This window comes from Dreissena polymorpha, chromosome 2, assembly GCF_020536995.1.
Source record: "Dreissena polymorpha isolate Duluth1 chromosome 2, UMN_Dpol_1.0, whole genome shotgun sequence".
Lineage (NCBI taxonomy): Eukaryota > Metazoa > Mollusca > Bivalvia > Myida > Dreissenidae > Dreissena > Dreissena polymorpha.
In genome coordinates, this window is record NC_068356.1 from 100723419 (window position 1) to 100745634 (window position 22216).

The 22216-nt window shown below is 33.2% G+C and overlaps 1 protein-coding gene across 1 annotated transcript in view; it reads right to left on the reverse strand.

The window, feature by feature from the left end:
- Nucleotides 1–1090: 1090 nt before the first annotated feature.
- Nucleotides 1091–22216, reverse strand: part of LOC127869939 (cytosolic phospholipase A2-like) — a 42306-nt gene continuing 21180 nt past the window's right edge. Inside the window, exons 2-11 of the mRNA XM_052412597.1 lie at nucleotides 12936–12960; nucleotides 11582–11660; nucleotides 10333–10479; nucleotides 9758–9879; nucleotides 6873–6910; nucleotides 6335–6467; nucleotides 4166–4302; nucleotides 2808–2933; nucleotides 1595–1691; nucleotides 1091–1234 (exon numbers count right to left, since the gene is read on the reverse strand). Coding sequence (XP_052268557.1) covers nucleotides 1091–1234; nucleotides 1595–1691; nucleotides 2808–2933; nucleotides 4166–4302; nucleotides 6335–6467; nucleotides 6873–6910; nucleotides 9758–9879; nucleotides 10333–10479; nucleotides 11582–11660; nucleotides 12936–12960 — 1048 coding nt within the window. The remainder of the gene's footprint in view (nucleotides 1235–1594; nucleotides 1692–2807; nucleotides 2934–4165; nucleotides 4303–6334; nucleotides 6468–6872; nucleotides 6911–9757; nucleotides 9880–10332; nucleotides 10480–11581; nucleotides 11661–12935; nucleotides 12961–22216) is intronic.

Genomic DNA, 22216 nt, shown 5'->3' on the forward strand with positions numbered 1-22216 from the left:
CCCCCCAGATACCCGAATAACGAGCTGACAACGTTGAAAGACTACAATTTGCTAATTGTACCTGAATCAAACATCAAAGCGCTGATCGCATAAACAGCCCACGGTATGCTTGATAGAAAAGGCATTGCTTCAGTATCTTATGCATATTTCTCATTCTGGTCGTATAAATTATTGCAGGACAAGAAATGTAGCCGGAGAATGATCTAACGTGTACTGATTGTCAGTTCGGCCGCTTTACCAATTGAGCAACCCAGTCACTTTTCTTTCAATCAGGTAAAGGACGCATGCGCTTCTTTTAAGTAAAGACTTTAAAAGACAAACCGAGTTTTATGGGGAACTTCCGTTACCTTGCAGGAAATGGAGTGGAGGTTCTTCGTACTCCTTGGCCAGTTGTTGCCCCATGAAAAATTTACAGCCAAACATCTTCGTCGGCATGAACGTGCCGTACTTGGCCATACCGATCTCGTATGGTGAAACTCAACCCACTCTGAAAGTGGATATAAATAAGTTCAAAAAGGGACATTACCATTCATCTCCCTGTTCTCATCAACTCACTTTCAATTTCAGTAGTTTAACTATCAATACACAGTCAAAACTTTGTGATCGAACATACGTATTTAAACAAATTATTTCTGCAAGTTGAGTTGAGTACTTGAGTTCAGAAAACTTTACTTAAGCTTGATTTCGACAAAAACCTGGTACTATTAGAGACACTTTCCTGTGTATATATCAACATATATATTGGGAGCATTCATTCTCACGACTATAATAGCAAGAGCGTCTATTATAAAAGACTGTTTTTAACAGAAAAAGCGTATATTGCAACAAGGTGGTCTGCTACAAAAGAGCGCCTTTAACAACAATAGTGCCTGTTACAACAAGAGCGTCTATTGCAACAAGAGCGTCTAGAATATCAAAAGCTCATATTTCTACAAGAGCGTCTATTTCAACACACAAAAAGAGCGGCATCAGGTACAACAAGGCGTGTTTTACAACAAGAGCGTCTATTAAAAAGGGCGCCTATTCCAACTATAGAATATATTACAACAAGAGCGAAGTCCATTACAACAATGACGGTTTACATCAATGACTAAACAAAACTAGCTGCTAGACAGTTACCTTGGAAACTGCGAGCGGATCTGTCTTTCTTCACGTGCACACATGTAAGCAGAGGCATCGGTATCGCGCCGTCTGTAAGCTTCGTCTGCTGATCCGACAGCCGACAGTCGAACCTCTGGAAGAACAAATATCTGTTGTAAAGTGTATTTGAATGTATGGATTGGCAGATCAAGAGTATTCTACGCCAAATTGATCACATGAATTGTAATAGATTAAACGCGATGTCGGTCCTTTTCAAAGTTTATTCTGCCATTAAGACACAAACCGGATGATGTATTTCAAATAGATGGGTAAATATAAAATAACTTTTTACATTCGTTTGATGATTGAAGCATCCAAACCGCTCTTTATTAAATGCACGTCTTTATGCTAATATATTACAACGAGTCCGAACATTCAAGTTGTATTTTACTAAAGATAATCGTAACAAGATCGTTTACCTTTAAACACATTATTATGGAAACTTAGCACTTACGTTGCCTAGTAAAGTCTCCCGACCATGTGACCAAAAAGTCGGTAAAACTTGACCGGTTGGCCGTCTTCCGCTCTTCTTCATAATATTGTCCATATATCTGAAAATTACAGATCCTTCTGGAAAGGGCCAATCGTAAACCGTGTCCCCATTGCTGTGGGCATTCAATTAGCCAATTAGAAACCGTTATTTATATACCTAAAAATTTGACTTAATTGTATGACCAATAAATATTCCAATAGTAACATCAGAATATGAATGTATTCTATCAAAAATTATACATCTTGTTTCTGTTGAGTGTTCATAAAACAATGGAACAGTCAATAAATGTATAATTTCAACATTTTAACCATGCACAAAGAAACCACGTTTTCATTATTATATTCAAACATTATTATCCTTTGATAATCCGGCTGTTTCGAATGGACGTATGAACATTAATAAATGCGCCACAGCGTTACCGGACGCTAATTGCCTTATCAAAAGAGAACGATACGATTATAAAAAACATATCAAAACTCTGAAATCACCTATCCATACTTTGAGACAAATCTATTATAAAAAATAAAGCATATAAACTAAAACGCACTACTTCATAGCAGAAATAAAATCAATTTCTGATTCTGCAAGGAATATGAGCAAACATTATCGAGTAAACTTGTTCGTTGTGAATTTTTTTTTAATATAAAGCATTGATTTATTTTACAACTAAGAGTTTATTTCATCTATTGAGCTTTCTTCGGTCATATAAATCGAGTTGTACAAGTTGAAATTAAATGTCAACGTTTATTTTTTGCTCGATTCAAATGTCAAACTAGTATTTTTACAATATTTAACCAATTCATGCATATGAACGAGGGATGTTAAATAAAATATATATAACGTCATATAATGGTACCATACATCGCATTTTGTTTTACTTCATTTCAACCAATAGCAAAACGTTAACACGTCTTTGTTCAGTTTTTGTTACATGTGCCGTGCGAACAATTCTGAACAGAATAATTTGGGAATACAAGAAGACGTAAAAAATGTATTTTTTTACATAAATGAGTATTCTACTGTACAGGCTACACATTTTTGCAATTATATAAAACTCTTAATTTATTAAATTATTCAATTTATTTTTCCGAAATCGAGTTTTTATCCATCAATCTTTTATCTGTTTTGAATCTGCTTTCGCAAGATCGTAAATACTCGCTTTAGCGATGCTTACCTGTAAACGGTTTGCGGTTTCAGCAGCCACAGTATGCTGGAGTCGATGTTATTCTTCAGCTCATCCTGCATGTCGCCAGGGGCCATTTTCGGCCAGTTTGGGTGGGAATACAGGGTGGAGATATACCTGGGAATATAAGCAGCCGAAATTCATCGTATTAAAGATCGTCGCCGTGATGTAATGGATAAGGGGTCTGCCTAGCGAACGGGTTGTCACGAGAGTGACTCGAGATTGTTTCAATAGGCCTGAGGCTTTCGATGCAATCGAGCTAAATAAATAGGTTTAAACTAAACTAAAGATTTTACAATTAATTTAAGTAACGACCGAATGTTGTAGCGCAAAACAACTATATATTTATATTCAATATTTTTATAAAAAAAATATTGAAAAAAGATTTAAAAAATAAATGTATTCATAGTAATCAATCCTTCAGATGTTGATGCTTGCAATCATACGTGTTTAAAGAGTGCATGGTAACTTAAAATTTAACAAAGTGGTCTCCCGGTAAACCATATCCACCGAATGCATACGAAATGTTTTACGTAAGTTTAACGCATTGAGAAAAATATTTTACTTAACGTACCATCGAAACAAATCAACAAACATATAATATTCATGATGGTAAAACTGCTTAATAAATGTTTTTACCCAAGAACTGTTTTGATGCATGCCAGGTCTACAAATAGTGAAGACATAACAATGGAGAAGTGGAATTGTTGTTTCTCGCGGAGAATGATAATACAGTGGCAAACTAGCGGATTCAAGCATAAATTATATGTATGAGCTGTAGACAGCGAAGAAAAATAACCGTATATACCATTATTTATCTGTGTTCGCTATACACAGAATTTATTTGCGACCATGTGACTTAGTGCATAGAAAAATGTTGACTCCGAAATTGATTTGGTCCAGTTCCAAATATGGATCCATTTAGAGACATCTAGTAATTTCATCAATTCAAATACTCCTTTACTAGATAATTTAATATGAATATCTTTAACACGTTCGTTTTGCAATTATTTAGCCGCTTACCTGTCTAGATATTCCACTGAATTCCAGTTTTTCAATAAATGGTTATCGATCAAAAATGCAAATCAACAGTCTGAAAACGCACTAGCTGTGTAGATTGCTAAATACATATAGAAATCAGTCATTTATACGCATATATCGACCACTGTATGGCATTGTAAAATGGTCGAGATATGAGTTATTACAGTGCTACATCGAACACCGCATTTTTGTCAGACAAAAAAAGGATTCATCACTATGTAAACACATTATTCAGATACTTTTAACTTATTTTCTTAGAACTTATCGCTGCTTTCATGGTGACGACGACGAAACACTGCGCTACTCACCATGACGACCCGGAGAGCCCGCACAGATAGGTGGCGCACTGGAATATACCGGCGTCGTAGAGGCCCTTTACGGCGCCACTAAGGCCCACCATAGCTCGAAACCCGCCGCCGGAACCGATGATACCGATGGTCGGCACCTATTGGAGTGTAGAAGAGGAGACGTTCGATTATGTTGTTTATAGAAGTAAGTCTTTAACACCTTAATATTCCATAGATGTTTTTAAAACTGTATACGCGTCTATTACAGTACTGCTTTTCATTTTACCATTCCACTTGTGTTTAAAATGGTCAACAAGTCTACATTTGAACTTACTAATAAAACTATTAACTTGCACAACGTTTGAATTTTCAAATACATAACCAAATCCATACTTATTTAACACACATGACAATCAAGATCCCGTTTGAATCACCTTAATCACAATTGTTTAAAGCTTTTTAATTAGCAATGTCATTGTGATATTTTTTTTGTTTATAATGTAAAACCAGCTACACATTCAAAGTCACCCACTTTGCAAACAACGAATTTACAATAAACATGATGTATTTGAGAATTTTAAATCTTCAGTAAACTTATAAAATAGCTTTTTCCGTTTACACCTATTATGACCTGCTTAAAATTATGAATTGCATGAAGTACATCATTTGTGAAAAAAGCAATCGTGTCTTCAATAATTCATATTGCTGAGTTCATAATATTCACCTAAGTTCATAATTAACTCAAAGTGGAACAAACCATAGGTTAACATGGTACTCACACAGATAAGAAAGGAATTCAAATGACAATACGTTTTCTATAAGGAAAACGACAGGGGCATTTATTAGCGTAATGAATAAATTTGTTCACACCACTTTTAGTAAGTTTTAAATTTTCCATTGTCCAAAAATATACAAGAAAAAAGATATTTTTTTTCATGTTATGCGTTGGGTGATGGGAGATTATAATTCAACGACAAAAAAAGAAAACCTGAACATTTAACGCTGGATCGTGTGTAATGAAAATTTATTTCAATTATAATTAATTAAAGACTTTCATTCTAGGTAATATTGCACTTCTTTGAAGCATTGTTTAGAAGGTGGATATCTCCAAATTAGTTATATAGTTGCTACAAATACAGCAACTTAATAAACTTAAAGGATATATATAGTTATATATTTTACAACTACAATATTGGGCGACATTTTTGTAATCATTATCCAAATTCAATGGCGCTAAAGCAAATCCCGTAAATGTTTCTTTTAATTTTTAATAAAAAAATGACTTTGAAATTATTTTAATTTCAGTTGTGGTCTTAAAAATATTAATTTGTTTTATATCGCAACTAATAAAATGAGTTTTGAATGTTACACTTAAATAAAAAAAAAGTACAAATATTGAAACGCAAAACGATAATTATCTTTTTTGTGTGTTTCTTTAATAAACAGACACTACTTTAAGTCCATGCTTGTATTTTTTGTTCATTACATATTTAATGCTCGTGCTATGTTGAATTTAATAGCCTAATGTGTTGGTTACGATATTTATATGATCATTTTATTGAAATATTGCTTGACGTATGACCATTAAATTTACGTGTCAACGGATAACGACAAGCATACACTTTACAGGATATGTTTACAGTTGTTATTCCCAATGTTATAAGAAAAATATGATGGCTATAAATCTTATCATAAATAATCACCATATCAGTGCGCTGCGGTAAACTGAGTTGAAAGTATTGTATGTTTATCAGTGATGATTTATGTTTTTTACATTGAAATGCTCTAAAATAAAATCAGCATTCGAGAGGCACATTAATACAAACTTTTATGCAGTACGCTTTAGTTAATTCTTTTAACAGTAAGGTCGAACAAGGTGGGGTTAACGATGTAAACGATCTTAACCCAGTTATGCCTAGTGGACTCTCCCATCCTTCTAAATTGGAACAATTTATTTCCAAAATTAGGGATGTCTAGTATATTCATTTCTATATTTAAAATATTTCTTACAGAAATTCCTTTAGCAAACAGCACAGACCCTGATGAGACGCCGCATCATGCGGCGTCTCGTCTGGGTCTACGCTGTTTGCCAAGGCCTTTTTTCTAGACGCTAGGCATAAATTGTTAAAAGAAGATCTGAACTAAATCTGCAGTTCTTTTCAGCTTGGTGTTAAACAATATTAGCTTTACCTCGTCCACATTTTTTGGCCCTTTTTCTCCCAATAACTGTTTCATAGCCTCCATGACCTTGACCTTTCGACGAGTTAAAAACGACTTCTCCTGCTCACATAGGCACAGACTGTAGCGTAACGTAGGCTTCTGACTGAAAGAAAAAGAGACGCTTGTATGCATGTATGCATAATGTATGCATGTTTATAAACTAGTTTTGTTCCACGCGTTTTTTATTGTTTTTAAAGAAGATGCTTTATTGGCAAAATACCCAAACTGCAAAAACGTTGATGCGTGTTTGCTCTTCGTAATTTTTTTATATCCCTCCTTTATTATTTTTTTATTAGATCATTTCAAGGTTTTTTATTTTTACTGATCTTCACGGTACTCACCTTGATTGAACGCTATATATCCAGTGTAATACAATGACATGTATAAAAATTTATAGTGCATATCATAAGTAAAGTAGGGTTCTTATATCTATATAAAATAAAAGCGATATCATTTTTAACAACCTATTTCTATGCAGCGTCTTAGTTCTAACTAGTTGGCTACTTACTCTAGCGAAATCTTCATCTCTATGTCGACCTCGGACACCTGGAATATAAAAATCGAAGCTAGTGTTTGTTATCAAAGTATCGTTATATTTTGTGATGCATTAAATGTATTAAACCAACTTTAGATAGATCTGAAAACGTATTTTTTGTTTCTCGAAATACACTCTTAAATGTTCAGAACTGATACAGTTCTGTTTCACACTATGTTCAGATAAGTGTGTGTGTTTGCTACATCGATAGCATATATAAATGTAAAACATGAAAGTAAACGGGAAAAGATATATATTAAACTTCTGTAAATAGTGGTTTAATACCGACTGTCACAAAATATTGTCTTTCGATATGTCAGTCTGAGGTTTTGTTAAAGATGTTGACGCAAATTTCAAATTGTGGTGTGGTTTATTGAAAGCATGTTACACCATGAAATTTGCATTGCTGAACTAACCTATTTATTTTTCGTATGCTGCATGACACTAGATAATGATACCCATTTACATTGTCAGTTCGTCTATATGAGTTATTTTTACCCTTAAAGATCGAAAAAAAGTTCAAGTTCGCCTACACCTACTCAATTTGCACATGTTTACTGTTGCCCCTTGTTACACCTGATGCCTGGATTTAAGGTGATATTATGGGCATTTTTCACTGTTGAATTGAGCTGAAAAGAATTAACAGGTCAAAAGATTTAGTTAAAATATGGTTACTGACCAATATCTGCAACTCATCTTGCTTCCAGTTGTTTATAAAAAATATATATTATATTCGTTATTTTACATGACTGGTGAGTCCTCTAAGCCGAAATGATCCGTAAAACAAAATAGTGTCGTATGAACGAATCTGTAATTAAACGTACTTTAGATTCACATCGTCAGTTATCAAAACGAAAGTACGGTTGATATTCAAATGCATTATTTTCTCTTTCCGGGATATTGTTATAGTACGTTGAAGCTGCATTAACAAATATAAGTGTATATGCAGTGAAAACACCAAAAATAAACAACGGTTGCGATAGACACATATAAACTGTTAGATGCCCATAATATCACTTTAAGGCTTAACGTGAATTTATATCCGTACATTAGTAGTAGTATGCGTGTATGTGTGTTTATTGGTGTACTTAAAGGGATAACCTACCGAAAAATTTACAAGATAGTATCTCTACTGAGAATAGTTAGACACTATACATCTTTACAGCATATAGTTACAAGTATCGACCAATGAAAATGCTAAAGAAAATTACAAATCATGAAGAAAACGAAACGAATTCATTAAAATATAGTCAAAGAAATTATGCAATCCTACGCTTTCGAAATATCACATCTATATATTGCTTATAAATATAAAGAACGATCGTATGGAATGTCACATATCATGTACGCACGCATCGACGGTTACATCAAAATTACGATCGCATTTAACGTCCAATCTTAAGTACACCCGTAGAGAAGAACACATTAAAAGTAAATCAAAGAGAATGTCTCATTTTAAGAACAATCTTAGAAAAAGTCACATTCAAAGTGCGATCACATGACATTTTACATTTAAAGTATTTCCGTATGAAGTTCATACTTAAAGTACGATCCTTACAAAACCTCTTAAGTACAATAGAAGGACAGGTTACATGTAAAGAAAGATAATAGGAAAGATCAAATTTAAAGTACGATTGTATTAAATATAACATTTAAATTATCATCCATATTTGACTAAAACATGTATTGTTTTGGACTTCTCTTAATTATTTTGCACAAGCTAATTCGTATATGATATAGATATTTAGAAATGTTGCATGACGGGTGACAAAGTGAACATGTGATTAACTGATACTTATGTGACAATGGTCTCTCTAGAGTGCCTATTGAAATATGCCTACAAACTACATTTGTAGATATAGCTCTTGTTTATATAACGAATGGTATTATGTTAACTTAATTCATTATGAAGTGTACAATAACACCAAAAACGCACAAAAGAAAATCGTCAAATTACAGTTGCGGACGTATAGTAAGGTTTCATTGATTCAAAACAATATATCAAATTTGATACATGCTTTTATACATTTAAACGTCTTGGTCTTTAAACCGGTTATAATCACAAATGCTTTTCATAGAAATATTCAAATGCGATGACCACAGCTTTAATGATTCATAAACACTCAAAAGCGTTGAAATTTTGGCTATTGCTGTAAGGAACACTGACTTTTGTATGGGTTAACTTTATTTTACAAAATATTCGTTGATTTTGAGTGTATGGATCTTAAAACAATTTTAATGTTTGTGTTGAATGTATTTTCCTGTATTGCAAAGACAATTATTTCACTTGACCTAAATAAATGATAACTTGTGGTTAACACAATTTTTCCATTTAATAATTGTCTGGTGGTTTCTGGTGTTTTCTGTTGTTTTTTATAATGCTTAACGTGGATCTTCGTATATGTTCACGTTAAAAAGCTCATATTTGTATACAAAAATACATTTAAAAAACGGTCGTTGTTTATCAACCTGATAAACCACACAAAAAGAAGCCCCAATCCAGAGGGAAATATAATTAGAAACAGTAAATTCAATTATCATTTTCAAAAATATTTTTAAAACACATGTTAATCGACCGATAGACAGCAATTATTCGAAAATCAAGACATGTATTCATAGGGCACCTTTGACGAAGGAAGACTGGTGTTACACGTGGCTCGTTGTCTTATGATAGTTAAAATTCGTGCCAAGTTATTTCAAAATCCATCAATATATGGCACATCTATAACTGAGACATTACCGGTAATTGTTGGGCGAACATCCAGAGACTCGGACAGACAAATAGAGGGACAGTTCGACTGCTTTAAACAGCCTGTTAAGAAAGTTGACATATTTAAAAGGCATTTTAATCACGTTACCTCGTTAAACACGAATGTCTTCTTGTGCCACCTGTCACGTGTCAGGTTACCAAGGTCAAACTTCGCTGACCCCACAATCTCGTCGTACATGAGCGGCGAATTGTCCTCCATTAACCAGATTTCTGCAAAGGGAAGCGAGACAAATACATCGATTCCGATTAAGGTCATGGAAAAAATGAATGAAAACAGTCATCATTTTGGACTTTTCATTTACTACAAAAAAGTCGGAATTTCATTAAGCCACTTTTGAGTCCTATTCATGGGTTGATGCAGTTTTTGAATACATTTGAATGATACTGTTGATGCCTCACTCTATGGTACCGATCTCGGTTGGCAATGTTAAACATAAGCTATTCGGATTTTATACGTTTTATTTTAAAATCACTAAAAATATTAAATGTTGTAATGACAAACGATCTTAAATAATAAGTGTATGTAAATTAATTTCAGCAATTTAATATATTGATGTATAATGAGTGTAAATATCTATCATATACAAAAGTACTGTCTACTTAATTTTCGAATGTTATTATTTGCGTTATAAATTTTCAAAATGAAAACGTTGATGCAATTACCCAATTCGTTTGTTTCTGTGTCGTTGAGTAAAAACGTGAAATTCTCATCCCAGACGGGATTTATGTCGTTCTCGCGAGATTTGGTCTGTCGCCTGCCTTCAGGAGCCGTCCTTATGAACAGCTTTACGTAAGGGTCCGGAGTGTCAACTGCGAAAAGGGACATATCCATATTGTTATTAAAGAAATGTATATATTTCATGGACATTGCGTATTTAGTGTTATCAAAATAAATAATAAGAACAGTGGGATTTTGTAATTTCTTTATTAACTTAAGTTAAGATTTCCCTAAGAGCTTTATGCATACCAGCCCTCGACCCGACTACCGGTAGCTAAATTTGTTGAGCGATGAAGAGTCCATCCGATGTGTTTTGGTTCTGATCTGGGGTCGTATTCCAGAAGCATCTCAATCTAACTTTTATTCTTATCCTTAAATTGGGAAATTTTCATACGTGTTTCATTTCCTATAGCAATAGTTTGGCATCAAGAATTACATAAAAATAGCATCATTATGTCAATGTTATTTTAGGAATACCAAAAGAAAGATGTGATTCCTTATTTAGTAAAGAAATACAAAACATTGTAATTTTGAACTTAAGTGAAATTATTTAAGAAATGACTTCAGATGTTTCTGGAATACCACCCAAGGGCATGACTGTTCGTACAACATTATTTATTTTGCCATTCTCCATCAATCCTAGTTCAAATTCAAGTAAGGCAATTTTCAGTTACTAGAATAAGAGCGAATTCACATAGAGCTTTAAAGTGTTCAGAATTCACATAGAGCTTTAAAGTGTTCAGAATTCACATAGAGCTTTAAAGTGTTCAGAATTCACATAGAGCTTTAAAGTGTTCAGAATTCACATAGAGCTTTAAAGTGTTCAGAATTCACATAGAGCTTTAAAGTGTTCAGAATGCACATAGAGCTTTAAAGTGTTCAGAATTCACACAGAGCTTTAAAGTGTTTAGAATTCACATAGAGCTTTAAAGTGTTCAGAATTCGTATAGAGCTTTAAAGTGTTCAGAATTCACATAGAGCTTTAAAGTGTTCAGAATTCGTATAGAGCTTTAAAGTGTTCAGAATTCACATAGAGCTTTAAAGTGTTCAGCATTCGTATAGAGCTTTAAAGTGTTCAGAATAAGACTGTGTGAGCGTGGGAAAAATTATTTAGGTTTGACTGGTGTGACTGAAATACTCTCAAAAATGTCGCCAAGTCAACATAAATACAGAACAAACCAAATGTAACGTTACCATAATCTCTCCAACCCAGGGTGATGTTGCGACCCCTGACGACCTTGACCTCGAGGATGAGGCATGGCCTATGTTCCACCTGACACATATACATAGAACTTAGTAGTATTTACTCTGAATGCATACACATTTTCTAATATCAACTCTCATATTCTACACAATTTAACATTCTACATTCTGACAACTTGTATATCAGTCCTCATGGTACCCACTAATCGAATAATCACCAATAAGTCATATACATGTATGCAACATTATACGAATAAGCGATATAATTGACCAGAAAGTATGTAAAAATAAACAATAAAAAACATTTTTTGCCCGGTAAAGAGCAACAACAAAAGTCGACGATCCAAACAATCCGGGTCAAAGGCGGGATTTGTTACAAAGTGGTATTTATCTTATCAGGATGATAATAGATACGGCTGTATCAATGTGGCAAAAATCGTATTGCAATGCATGGTTAATTGGAAAACACAAATTGCAAAATATTGATTGCTTTATGTTACGTATTTAAAATTTTTAATAGTGTTGATTAAGATGTGATCAAAAAGTAAATAATGTGTAACAATACTACATTCCATGTTATTGTAAAAGAAATAGTACTGTTTCAATATACAAGGTCATAAGCTGAATTGCGTGTGAAAATAAGTTTTCTTTGTCATTTATAACTGAACACTACAAATATTTCAATGTGTACAATATGATGCACTTTGTGACCAGCGTGGTATGATACACAATGGAAATCCCAGTGCAATATATTTCGAAATATTTAAATTAGTTTCATTCCCAGAAATGGGCGAGCCTGTTACCATCAAGTGGAAAACACAAGAGTACAATTTAATTATTGGACAACATTTACAAGAAATTCACATAAAATCTCGAACCATGTGAGACAATATGCAAGAAAGCCAAAGTACATTTCTATCAATTTTAAACTGTATACTTAGCCATGAGCATTGATATAAACGATTTAACTTAGAAATTTTAATTATAATAAATAATTATCGCGAATGGGGACATGCGCAAAATGCTTTGCATGGTAAGGATAATGATGTCGACGATCATGATAATGCTGCTGCGGCTGATGATGATGATTATCATTATTATTATTATTAGTAGTAGTAGTAGTAGTAGTTGTATCATTATCACTTGTATCATCATAATTATTAATATTATGTTGTTGCTAGTGCTGCTGATGCTATTGTTGTTGTTACTCTTAATCATGATAACGATGATGATGAGAAGAAGGATAATGAAAATCATGACGGTGATGATGATGAAGATAATAAAAATCTCGACGGTGATGATACAAATGGTAAATGAGAGATTGAAGTGTTTCTGGCATACATACCTCAAATATCTGGTATGGATCAAACCTGAAATACAACAAACGTGATAATTAATTCGAATTATTTATTGACATGCAATCCACTCTCTTTCAGATATTTAATCCTTTGCATGCTGGGAAATTTGTCGTCTGCTAAAATGTCGTCTGCAGAATTCCTAAAATGAGCATTTTCTTCGATTTTTTTCAAAGAATACTATCAGAATAGCAAACAGTTTGGATCCTGATGAGACGCCACGCATCTGGATCCAAACTGTTTGCAAAGGCCTTAAAAATTCGGTTCCCGCATTGTAAGGGTTAATGCAAATAACACTGAAAGACAACGAAATCCTTAGAGAAAAACGTCTATATTTAAACTACGTTACTTCAACACATATATTTTTTTAATAAGTCAAACCTGAAGTGTGTGTATTTACTTCGAATTACTTTTATTCAATAAAGATACGTTAGAAGTATATTTGACCTGTCATGAGGAATCGGTTTACAAAAGCCATATCACAAAACCACGAGACTATACATGTATGTCGAACTGCATTGCGCAAAAAACACACAACTGTATCATTCTGTGAAGTGAGCAATATATCTTCAAAAGCTGTAAACAAGATAACAATGCGCGTCTTATTATCACTTATAAGCGGCTGTCAGAGGGCATTGCTATTACTGCAACACAAACGAAATATAAACATCGAGAGACTTATGTAAAATAGCAAGTATGGAACTGCAGAAAACTTGACATATTAATAATTTATGATACCATTCTGTTATCTTGTATTGAATTCATGTGCCGCACTGCCTTAACCAAAACATTGAGGAAAGAACGCACAAATCAACACTTGCCATTATTAAGTGCAAAAGTCTTGGTTTATGAAAGACGTTTAGGGTTCAACCAGAATGACATGCGCGCCAAATGTTCTTATTGATATAACTTAAATAATACACATACAACTGGTCATTTCACAGTTTTAATTTAAACCTGTTTTTTATTTAAAGCATATGGATGAAACATTTAAGTTAGGGGAGAAATAATTCCAAATATAATTTCACATTAGCCTGACTAGGGAAAACCTTTTAAAAATTTTGATTTGCGTTTTATTTGGAATGTCTTGCCACTTTGATCATAAACAAATAAAACAAAATAAAAGTGTAGATAAATAACATTAAATGTTAAAAGCACTGTTAATGCTTTTAAACACTTACAATATATGAGAATAAATTGGAAAATGCTACATTCAATCAATTTTATTTCTGTTACTCTTCAATCCTCACGATTTTTGCCTATCAGACAATGTCTCGATGGTACTGAAAACCCCAGCAGACATTGGAGCTTGTGATATTTGTACAAACGTTATTTAAAAAAAAAGAGTATTTTCACTTGTAATTTGTGCATATCCGAATCCGACATTTCCAGACCACCTTCCAAATTCAGTTTGTTTGAAATTCCAGATATAGAAAAGTTACAATTAATACCAATCATTATTCATGTCTAGAAAAATCTTCCATTTTACATCTTTCACAGTTTTTCATTTTAAGGAGCATGTTTCAATTAATCATACTATAAGCGTTCCCATGCTGTGACCGCCATGACTATTTGTTTTAAACCTTTTGTGTTGGCATATACCACACTGTGAAGATTCGAAACGGCTCGCACTCATGACGTCTATCAGAAGCCCCTAACAATAGCTTTTGACATCCACCGCGCATTTGGTTTAATGTAACATAGAGCTGGAATGTTGATTTGTTAAAGCAAAATTACCACGTATCAGATCGAAAATAGGACCTAAATAAAACTACTTAAAAGAAACAAATGTGAAAAAATAAAGGTATAAGCATTAAATAACATTTGCTTTCTCTTAAGGCAACCCTGTGAATTATTTTTCTTATTTAAATGATACAACGACATAGTTTCCATCACTATCGAACGCAAACTTAGAATTATCATAATCATATAATAATTATTATATTAAAAAGGTACATGATAGCACACGCGTGCATTGACCAACTCGACTAACCCCATTCCTTTGAAGACATCTTTCGACACACAGAAATTATAAATACTGAAGTCTAAACACTGGTCAGGTATAGTGTAATGTCCATTTAAGATCAGTTGACATTACCATACGTTTACAATTCATTTGTAATCATATTACATGGTTGACTAATCCAATAGGTTTTCTTATAAGTCTTGGAAAGAACGTCATTTACAAAAAGAAGGGTAATTTCAGCTACTGGTGAATTCCATCTATACTATGTAGGTGGTTTTCGCCAACAATTTAATATTCCTGTGGATTTACCAATGAAGATTTACACATAATTTCCTAAAAAGTTTCGTTATTTCTTGGTTATATTTACCAACAGATTGGAGTTCCGATGAGTAAGATTTAATACTATACATCCGCCCAATCACCTACTCACAACAAACACGGATATTTCATTATTTCTTTTAATGCCATTAAATTGAACGAATTATCTCAAATATGCCTTATTTGTTGGAGTGCAACTTTTTTCAGAGTTACGTCATATATAATTGTTTTTGAAAATACCATGAACAACTTTGTTGCAATAAGTCAGAAACAAGGAAGGACATAAAAATAAGTTTATTGGACTATACGGTTATACTGATTAAATACAGATTTACCACAACATATCCGCAGTACCGTGACAGTACGCTGTGTTTATATATAACTATAATTTAAATGCGGTAGACTTTCAAGTCCTTCTTGGCTCGCCATTGTATTTTGTTTAATTAATGTACTGAACGTATTCAAACAAGGATTTTAACTTCACCAACACGTTTAAGTACATGTAGTTATTAGAATATAAACGCATTGTAGTTTGCTTTGCAAATTTAACTATCTAGTTGGAAATTAGCATAAGTAAAATATAGCGGAAGATCTTACGCATAAATAAGTCGACATGACTATGAAAGTTTAATGATTTACTTTAGTAGATGATTTTAATAATATTAAAAAACGTTGTTCAGGTAGTTGTTGACGTCAGTAAATCAATCTCTTTGCAACTTGACCAGTAAGGCTTGTGCGATCCACCCTTCGATTTTGTTTAAAAAAACGCTATTCATGTTAACACTACTTTAAAAGACGAAACTTTATTCATTTAATTCCAAAAAAAAAAAACAGTTTTGGGCATAAGTACAATGTGTACTACTCATTTGAAAAAAGGTTATCTCGCAATTAATTCTTACCAAGTCTCCACTGGTCGCTGAAAATGCATATCGCAGTCACTGACCTTATAAATCTATTATATACATGTAGTATTCTTATATCACTTCTATCTGTAACAGTTGTAATTAAAATTGACACTTCGATTCATGTTACACTTGTTTTCTTTCCTAACGCCAGGTACCGGTACGTACGACATCTTTATATCACCTTCATTGGACTCAATCGTACGTACACACTGAAATCACGCGTGATAACGCCAGATAACGGAGGGTCGCGCGATAAAACTACATTTACCATAGTATTGTATTGGAGAGGTCTTTCTAATCGGGAGGCGGAAAACTAACCCTCTCACCCCCCCCCCTTGCGCAATACCATACCATGCCTCGCCCGTTGTAGTTTTCCGCCTCCCCAGATTACATGGTTGATAAATGACATCTGTTTGTCATAATGAAAATCGTGACTTCCGGTACGTTCGTCGACACGTTAATCATGAAAACAGTCGACACTGCACGAACTGTGGACGTCAAAATCATGTTACACGTGACTGCAGACTACCCAAAAGACAATAGGTTACTGATGACAGACGTACTACATCGTTATATAGCACAAATAAATTTGACATTCTTTCGTCGGTATGTAACCAATGTGACTCGCACAAATGTAAGTGTAGTTTAATTATTGCTAATGATGATACAAATCAACATAAACCACATTGCTTAAGATTGAATAATGTTAAATGTAGCACAATAACTAATTTAGACACTGATATATCATCCCTGGATAGTAACGTTCTTATGGAATCTCAAATACAATCTACTTTAAAATGTAACATAAATAATGATTATTTTATTCCATTTACATATAAAGGTTTGCATATTATGCATTTGAATATCCAACATTCATTGCCTAAATTGGATGAAATTCGTGTTTATTTACACGAAAATAGTTCTTTAGATATAGTAGGCTTTTGTGAAACATTTTTAAATGATAAAACGGAGATTAATACAATATCCATTTCCGGTTACAGCATTGTAAGACGTGATAGGGCTATTTCTGCTGGAGGCGGTATAATAGTTTATATAAAAGATAGCATCTCTTTTGTACGTAGACATGATTTAGAAAGTGACGATATTGAATCTATTTGGCTACAAATCAACATTGTAAAGTACAAACCTTATCTAATTAACTTTGTTTATCGCCCACCAAATAGCCCTCAATCTTGGATTGACTCATTTGAATTACAGATATATAAGGCAGACATGGAAGATTGTAATATGTATTTAACCGGGGATTTTAATTTTCACTGTTTAAGCCAAAACATATTTAACAATAAGAAATGGGAAAAACTTATCACTGATTTTAATTTAAAACAACACGTGTCTTTTCCAACAAGGGTTACGGAACGTTCATCATCAATATTAGACCATTTGTATTCAAAATATGACAACATTTCTGAGGTAATCATACCAAAAATAGGCATAAGTGACCATTACCCAGTAGTTTTTACATTAAGCGTCAAAGGTAAAATTGTTAAAACAGATGATCATAAAATTATGAAGTACAGATGTTTTAACAAATTTAATGTAATCAATTTTCAAAATGACTTAGCAAATGCTAATTTTGATATGGTTGAAACAATAGAGGATGCTAATGAGACATTTGAAGTATTTTATACAATATTAAACTCAGTCCTTAATAAGAATGCCCCTATCAAATATAAAAAAGTGAAGAGATTACAACAACCTGGTTGGTACAACGAAAACGTAAAACAAGCAAGGTCTTTAAGGGATAAATATAAACGTGAATCTAATTGGCCACAATATAAGTTGTGGCGTAATAAATGTAACAGTGCAATCAAAATGGCAAAAAAAGAATATTTTTCGAATGCGGTACAAAACAAAACAAGTGCGAAATCGCTCTGGAAAACTATTAAATTAGCATCAAATGAACACACAGAATCCTCTATTTTGCCAAATGTGATAAGGAAGGATGATCAGATAATATCTGGTAAAACAAATGTAGCTAATGCACTTAATGACCACTTTGTTGACATCTCGAAACTTATTAAAAAGACTAAATTTGCTGAACACGATTTCCACTCATTGAAAACATATCTAGATGCTAAGCTAGAATCTAAGCATTTCTCTGTTCAGTTTATTACTACATCAGAAGTTAGTACTTTAATTAATCAACTTCATTCAAACAAATCTGCTGGGGCTGATGGTATAGGGCCCAGCATTATTAAACTTTGCAAAGAATTCATTATACAACCAATCACTGCTCTTATAAATAACTGTATATCACATGGAACCTTTCCCGACATGCTTAAAATTGCAAACGTAATACCTTTATACAAGGGTGGATCGGTAGAAGATCCCAATAATTATAGACCAATATCAATTTTACCTACTATATCTAAAATATTTGAAAAGCATATAGCTAAACAATTGCATATATATCTAGAATGTTCAGGTCTATTAAACAAAACTCAGTCGGGATTTCGCAAATATCATTCTTGTCAAACAGCATTGATTAATATAGTTGATTCATGGCTTAAACAAATTGACAATGCAAATCTGGTAGGTACAATTTTCTTGGATTTAAAAAAAGCATTTGATCTTGTGGACCATAGGGTTCTTTTACACAAATTAAAACTTTATCATTTTAATGATAGGTCATGCGACCTATTTTCTTCATATCTACGCAATCGATTTCAGTTTATCAAAGCAGAAAACACTACCTCTACTTGTAAAAGCATCATTGCTGGTGTTCCCCAAGGATCTATTTTAGGACCTCTTCTATTTCTTATTTACGTTAATGATCTTTCGCTAGATCTTACATGTGATTCTGCAATGTATGCTGATGATACAACATTGCACACTGTGGGAACAAATATTCAAACACTTCAAAATAAGCTACAAACAAATCTTTCAATTGTAAATGATTGGTGCCAAACTAATAACATGATTATTAATCCACTAAAAACTACTTGTATGGTATTAGGGTCAAAACGGAAAGCTCAAAATATAACAGATCTAAAACTTAAAATTTCAGATACGGTGATCAAAACAGTAAATTGTCAAAAACTTCTTGGCCTTTATATTGACAATACTCTATCTTGGAAACTACACATTAACAGCGTTTGTTCAAAAATGTCATCACGAATGTTTCTTTTGCAAAAAATAAAACCATATCTAACCCTTGAAATGCGTAAGCTCTTCTATAATGGTTATATCTCACCTATATCCGACTACGCATGCGTTACCTGGAGTTCAGCGGCCAAAACGGAAATTAATAGAATAGTCAAAATACAAAAGCGTTGTGGTGCACATATTTTAAATAAAAAGTACAACACTAATTCAAAAACACTATTTAAAGATCTAAAATGGTTGACTTTCGAACAGCGTAATCACTATTTCACGTCAGTTATTGTATTTAAAGCATTTCACAATCAAACCCCAACATACATACGTGACCTTTTGACACCTTCACAAAATAATCACTATAACTTGCGATCTTGCGAAAAGGGGGATTTAAAGCTAGTGCGAATACCCAAAACAAACTATTTTAAACAATCGTTTGAATTTTCTAGCAAAACAATTTGGAATTCGTTACCCCAATATATACGTCAAACAAACAATTTAATTACATTTAAGAAAAAATTAAAAGCTTATCTTTCTTCCACACTTTATGAAATAAACTGAACATGCTTCATGTTGTTTTAGTAAATAACATTAGTTTAATGTTTAAATACTGTTCTTGCATAGATGGTTATTGTAGTTTTATGTCTGTCATTTGTTTTAAATTATAATATATATCATTATATGTGCATGCATATATGATTCTTTATGTTTTGTTCTTATTGCTCAAGATGAAATATGATGTATTTGTTGTAAATTGTATCTTGTTAGAAGACCTTGTTGAAAATAAGAAATGTATTATATAAATTGCATATTATGTAATTTCATCTGATGTATTTCTTAACAAGTCTATCTTCTTTAAATAAAGATTTTATTATTATTATTATTATTATTATTATTATTATTGCAAACAGCGATTAGAAAGGGAGGCGGAAAACTACAACGGGCGAGGCATGGTATGGTATTGCGCAAGGGGGGTTAGAGGGTTATGGTTAGGGTTAGGGTTAGTGTTAGGGGTCGGGTTAGGGTTTGGGTAAGCCTAAACCCAACCCTAACCCTATCCCGACCCCTAACCCTAACTCTTACCCTAACCCTTTTTTGGGGTTATCACCCCTGACCATGCCTTGCCCGTTGTAGTTTTCCGCCTCCCTGCAATCTGCCGTCCGGTTTCCGCAGTTGTTGGTACACACTGCCGCAATAATGCAGCATCAGGCGCGGAAGGACCTTATAAACGTCCCAATACACACTTGGTCAAAATGCAGATAATGAATTGTCCCATCAGCATCTATCCACTTGTATAGTACGTTCTTACATATAGTATTTAGGAGACGCTCTTTCAGATCAGCCTCTTCAGTATTATGTCGCAAGCAATTAGTCTTTTTTAGCTGTTGGTGAGTCATTCAAGCAAATATACACAACGACGTTCTCATAACGCGAATAAACATCCATATTTCGCAAAAAAGACTCTTCACGGCTTCGCCATTATCATTTACCTAATGTTCATTATCATTATCTGACATTTGTTTATATTAACCCATTTATGCCCAGTGGACTCTCCCATCCTTATAAATTGGATCAATTTATTTCCAAAAGTAGGGGTGTCTGGTATATTTATTTCTAGATTTAGATGCGGCGTCTCATCTGGGTCTACGCTGTTTGCAATGTCCTTTTTTCAGGACGCTAGGCATGAATGGGTTAAGTTTACTTATATGCCCGATATTTCGATTTTGATAATGTACTTTGTTAATAGTTTATGCTCTTACACGTTCAAATGTCACTATAATAAACATAAATATTACTATTTTATACGATTGCAAATTGTCACCCATACGTGATTGAATTGATGCATTCCAACCCTAAGCAGCTGTGGTCTATTAAGATATAAAAACGTTCTGACACGTTACAGTATTTGTTGTTCTGGTTCACTTCAATAAATTCCATCAATATATATAGTGACCGCCAAACAATTTAGAAACTATACAACATGACAGTATAGACGTGATATGTTTAATGATTATACTCTACGTTGGTACAACAAACCTCCTGCACGTGTCCGCCATTTTAGAACTACTTTAGGGTATAAGAACTACGTTAATCAGGTACCGGCCGATACTAGTAATGCAATAATACTGAAATTAATTGAGGCTATATCAGTTCATAAAAAAACTATAATATATGTTATATACGGAGTCAGAATTCATGATAACATTATGCACATTGACCTGATGTACATGTATATCAATTGGAATGCTTTAATACGAGGCTAAATTGGACACAAGTAATAGTAATTGTAAACGACAAAAAGATTCTCCTAAACTAAAATGATATCAACAACCCTACAGAATACATATTGCAAATTTCAAGAAAATATAAATTTATGAACTGCCCTTAATCAATAGTCCTAAACACTCTGTTTGTACACGCAATCTGTTATTAACGTTAAATGGTACATATTAGACATACCGTTTTTTATTAAATTTTATAATTAATTTAATAATTAATTTATAATTAATACTATCCAACATTGACTTACACTGTATCCATCATCGTTGCGAATGAAAATGAACTTTATAACTCTCCAATGATGCACAGACAGTTGAAATCTTGAGTGGTCGAACACAGACTCTGTGTCTACGCTTCTTTGCACTGTTTACGCATGTCCGTTTGCATTTATCAATAATCGTCAATAGGTCTGCACGTTTTCATAAATTAATTATATATGTTTGCAAGTATTAAACATATTTCAAAATGTCAGTTTCGCCCAGTGCTTTTTTATTATCCACCTTTTAAATTTCCTTTCAAAGTTCATTGAAAAAAAAACATATTACAGCCTTGGTTTTATTATCTTCCTGTTAGAGACAATCTAATATTTCGTTTTCAAAGTGCCTTTGTACACATTGAATGAACGTCGGGTATACTTCATACATCGCTTTATTGCGTCTGCCAGCCCTTAAACTGTTTGTGTTAA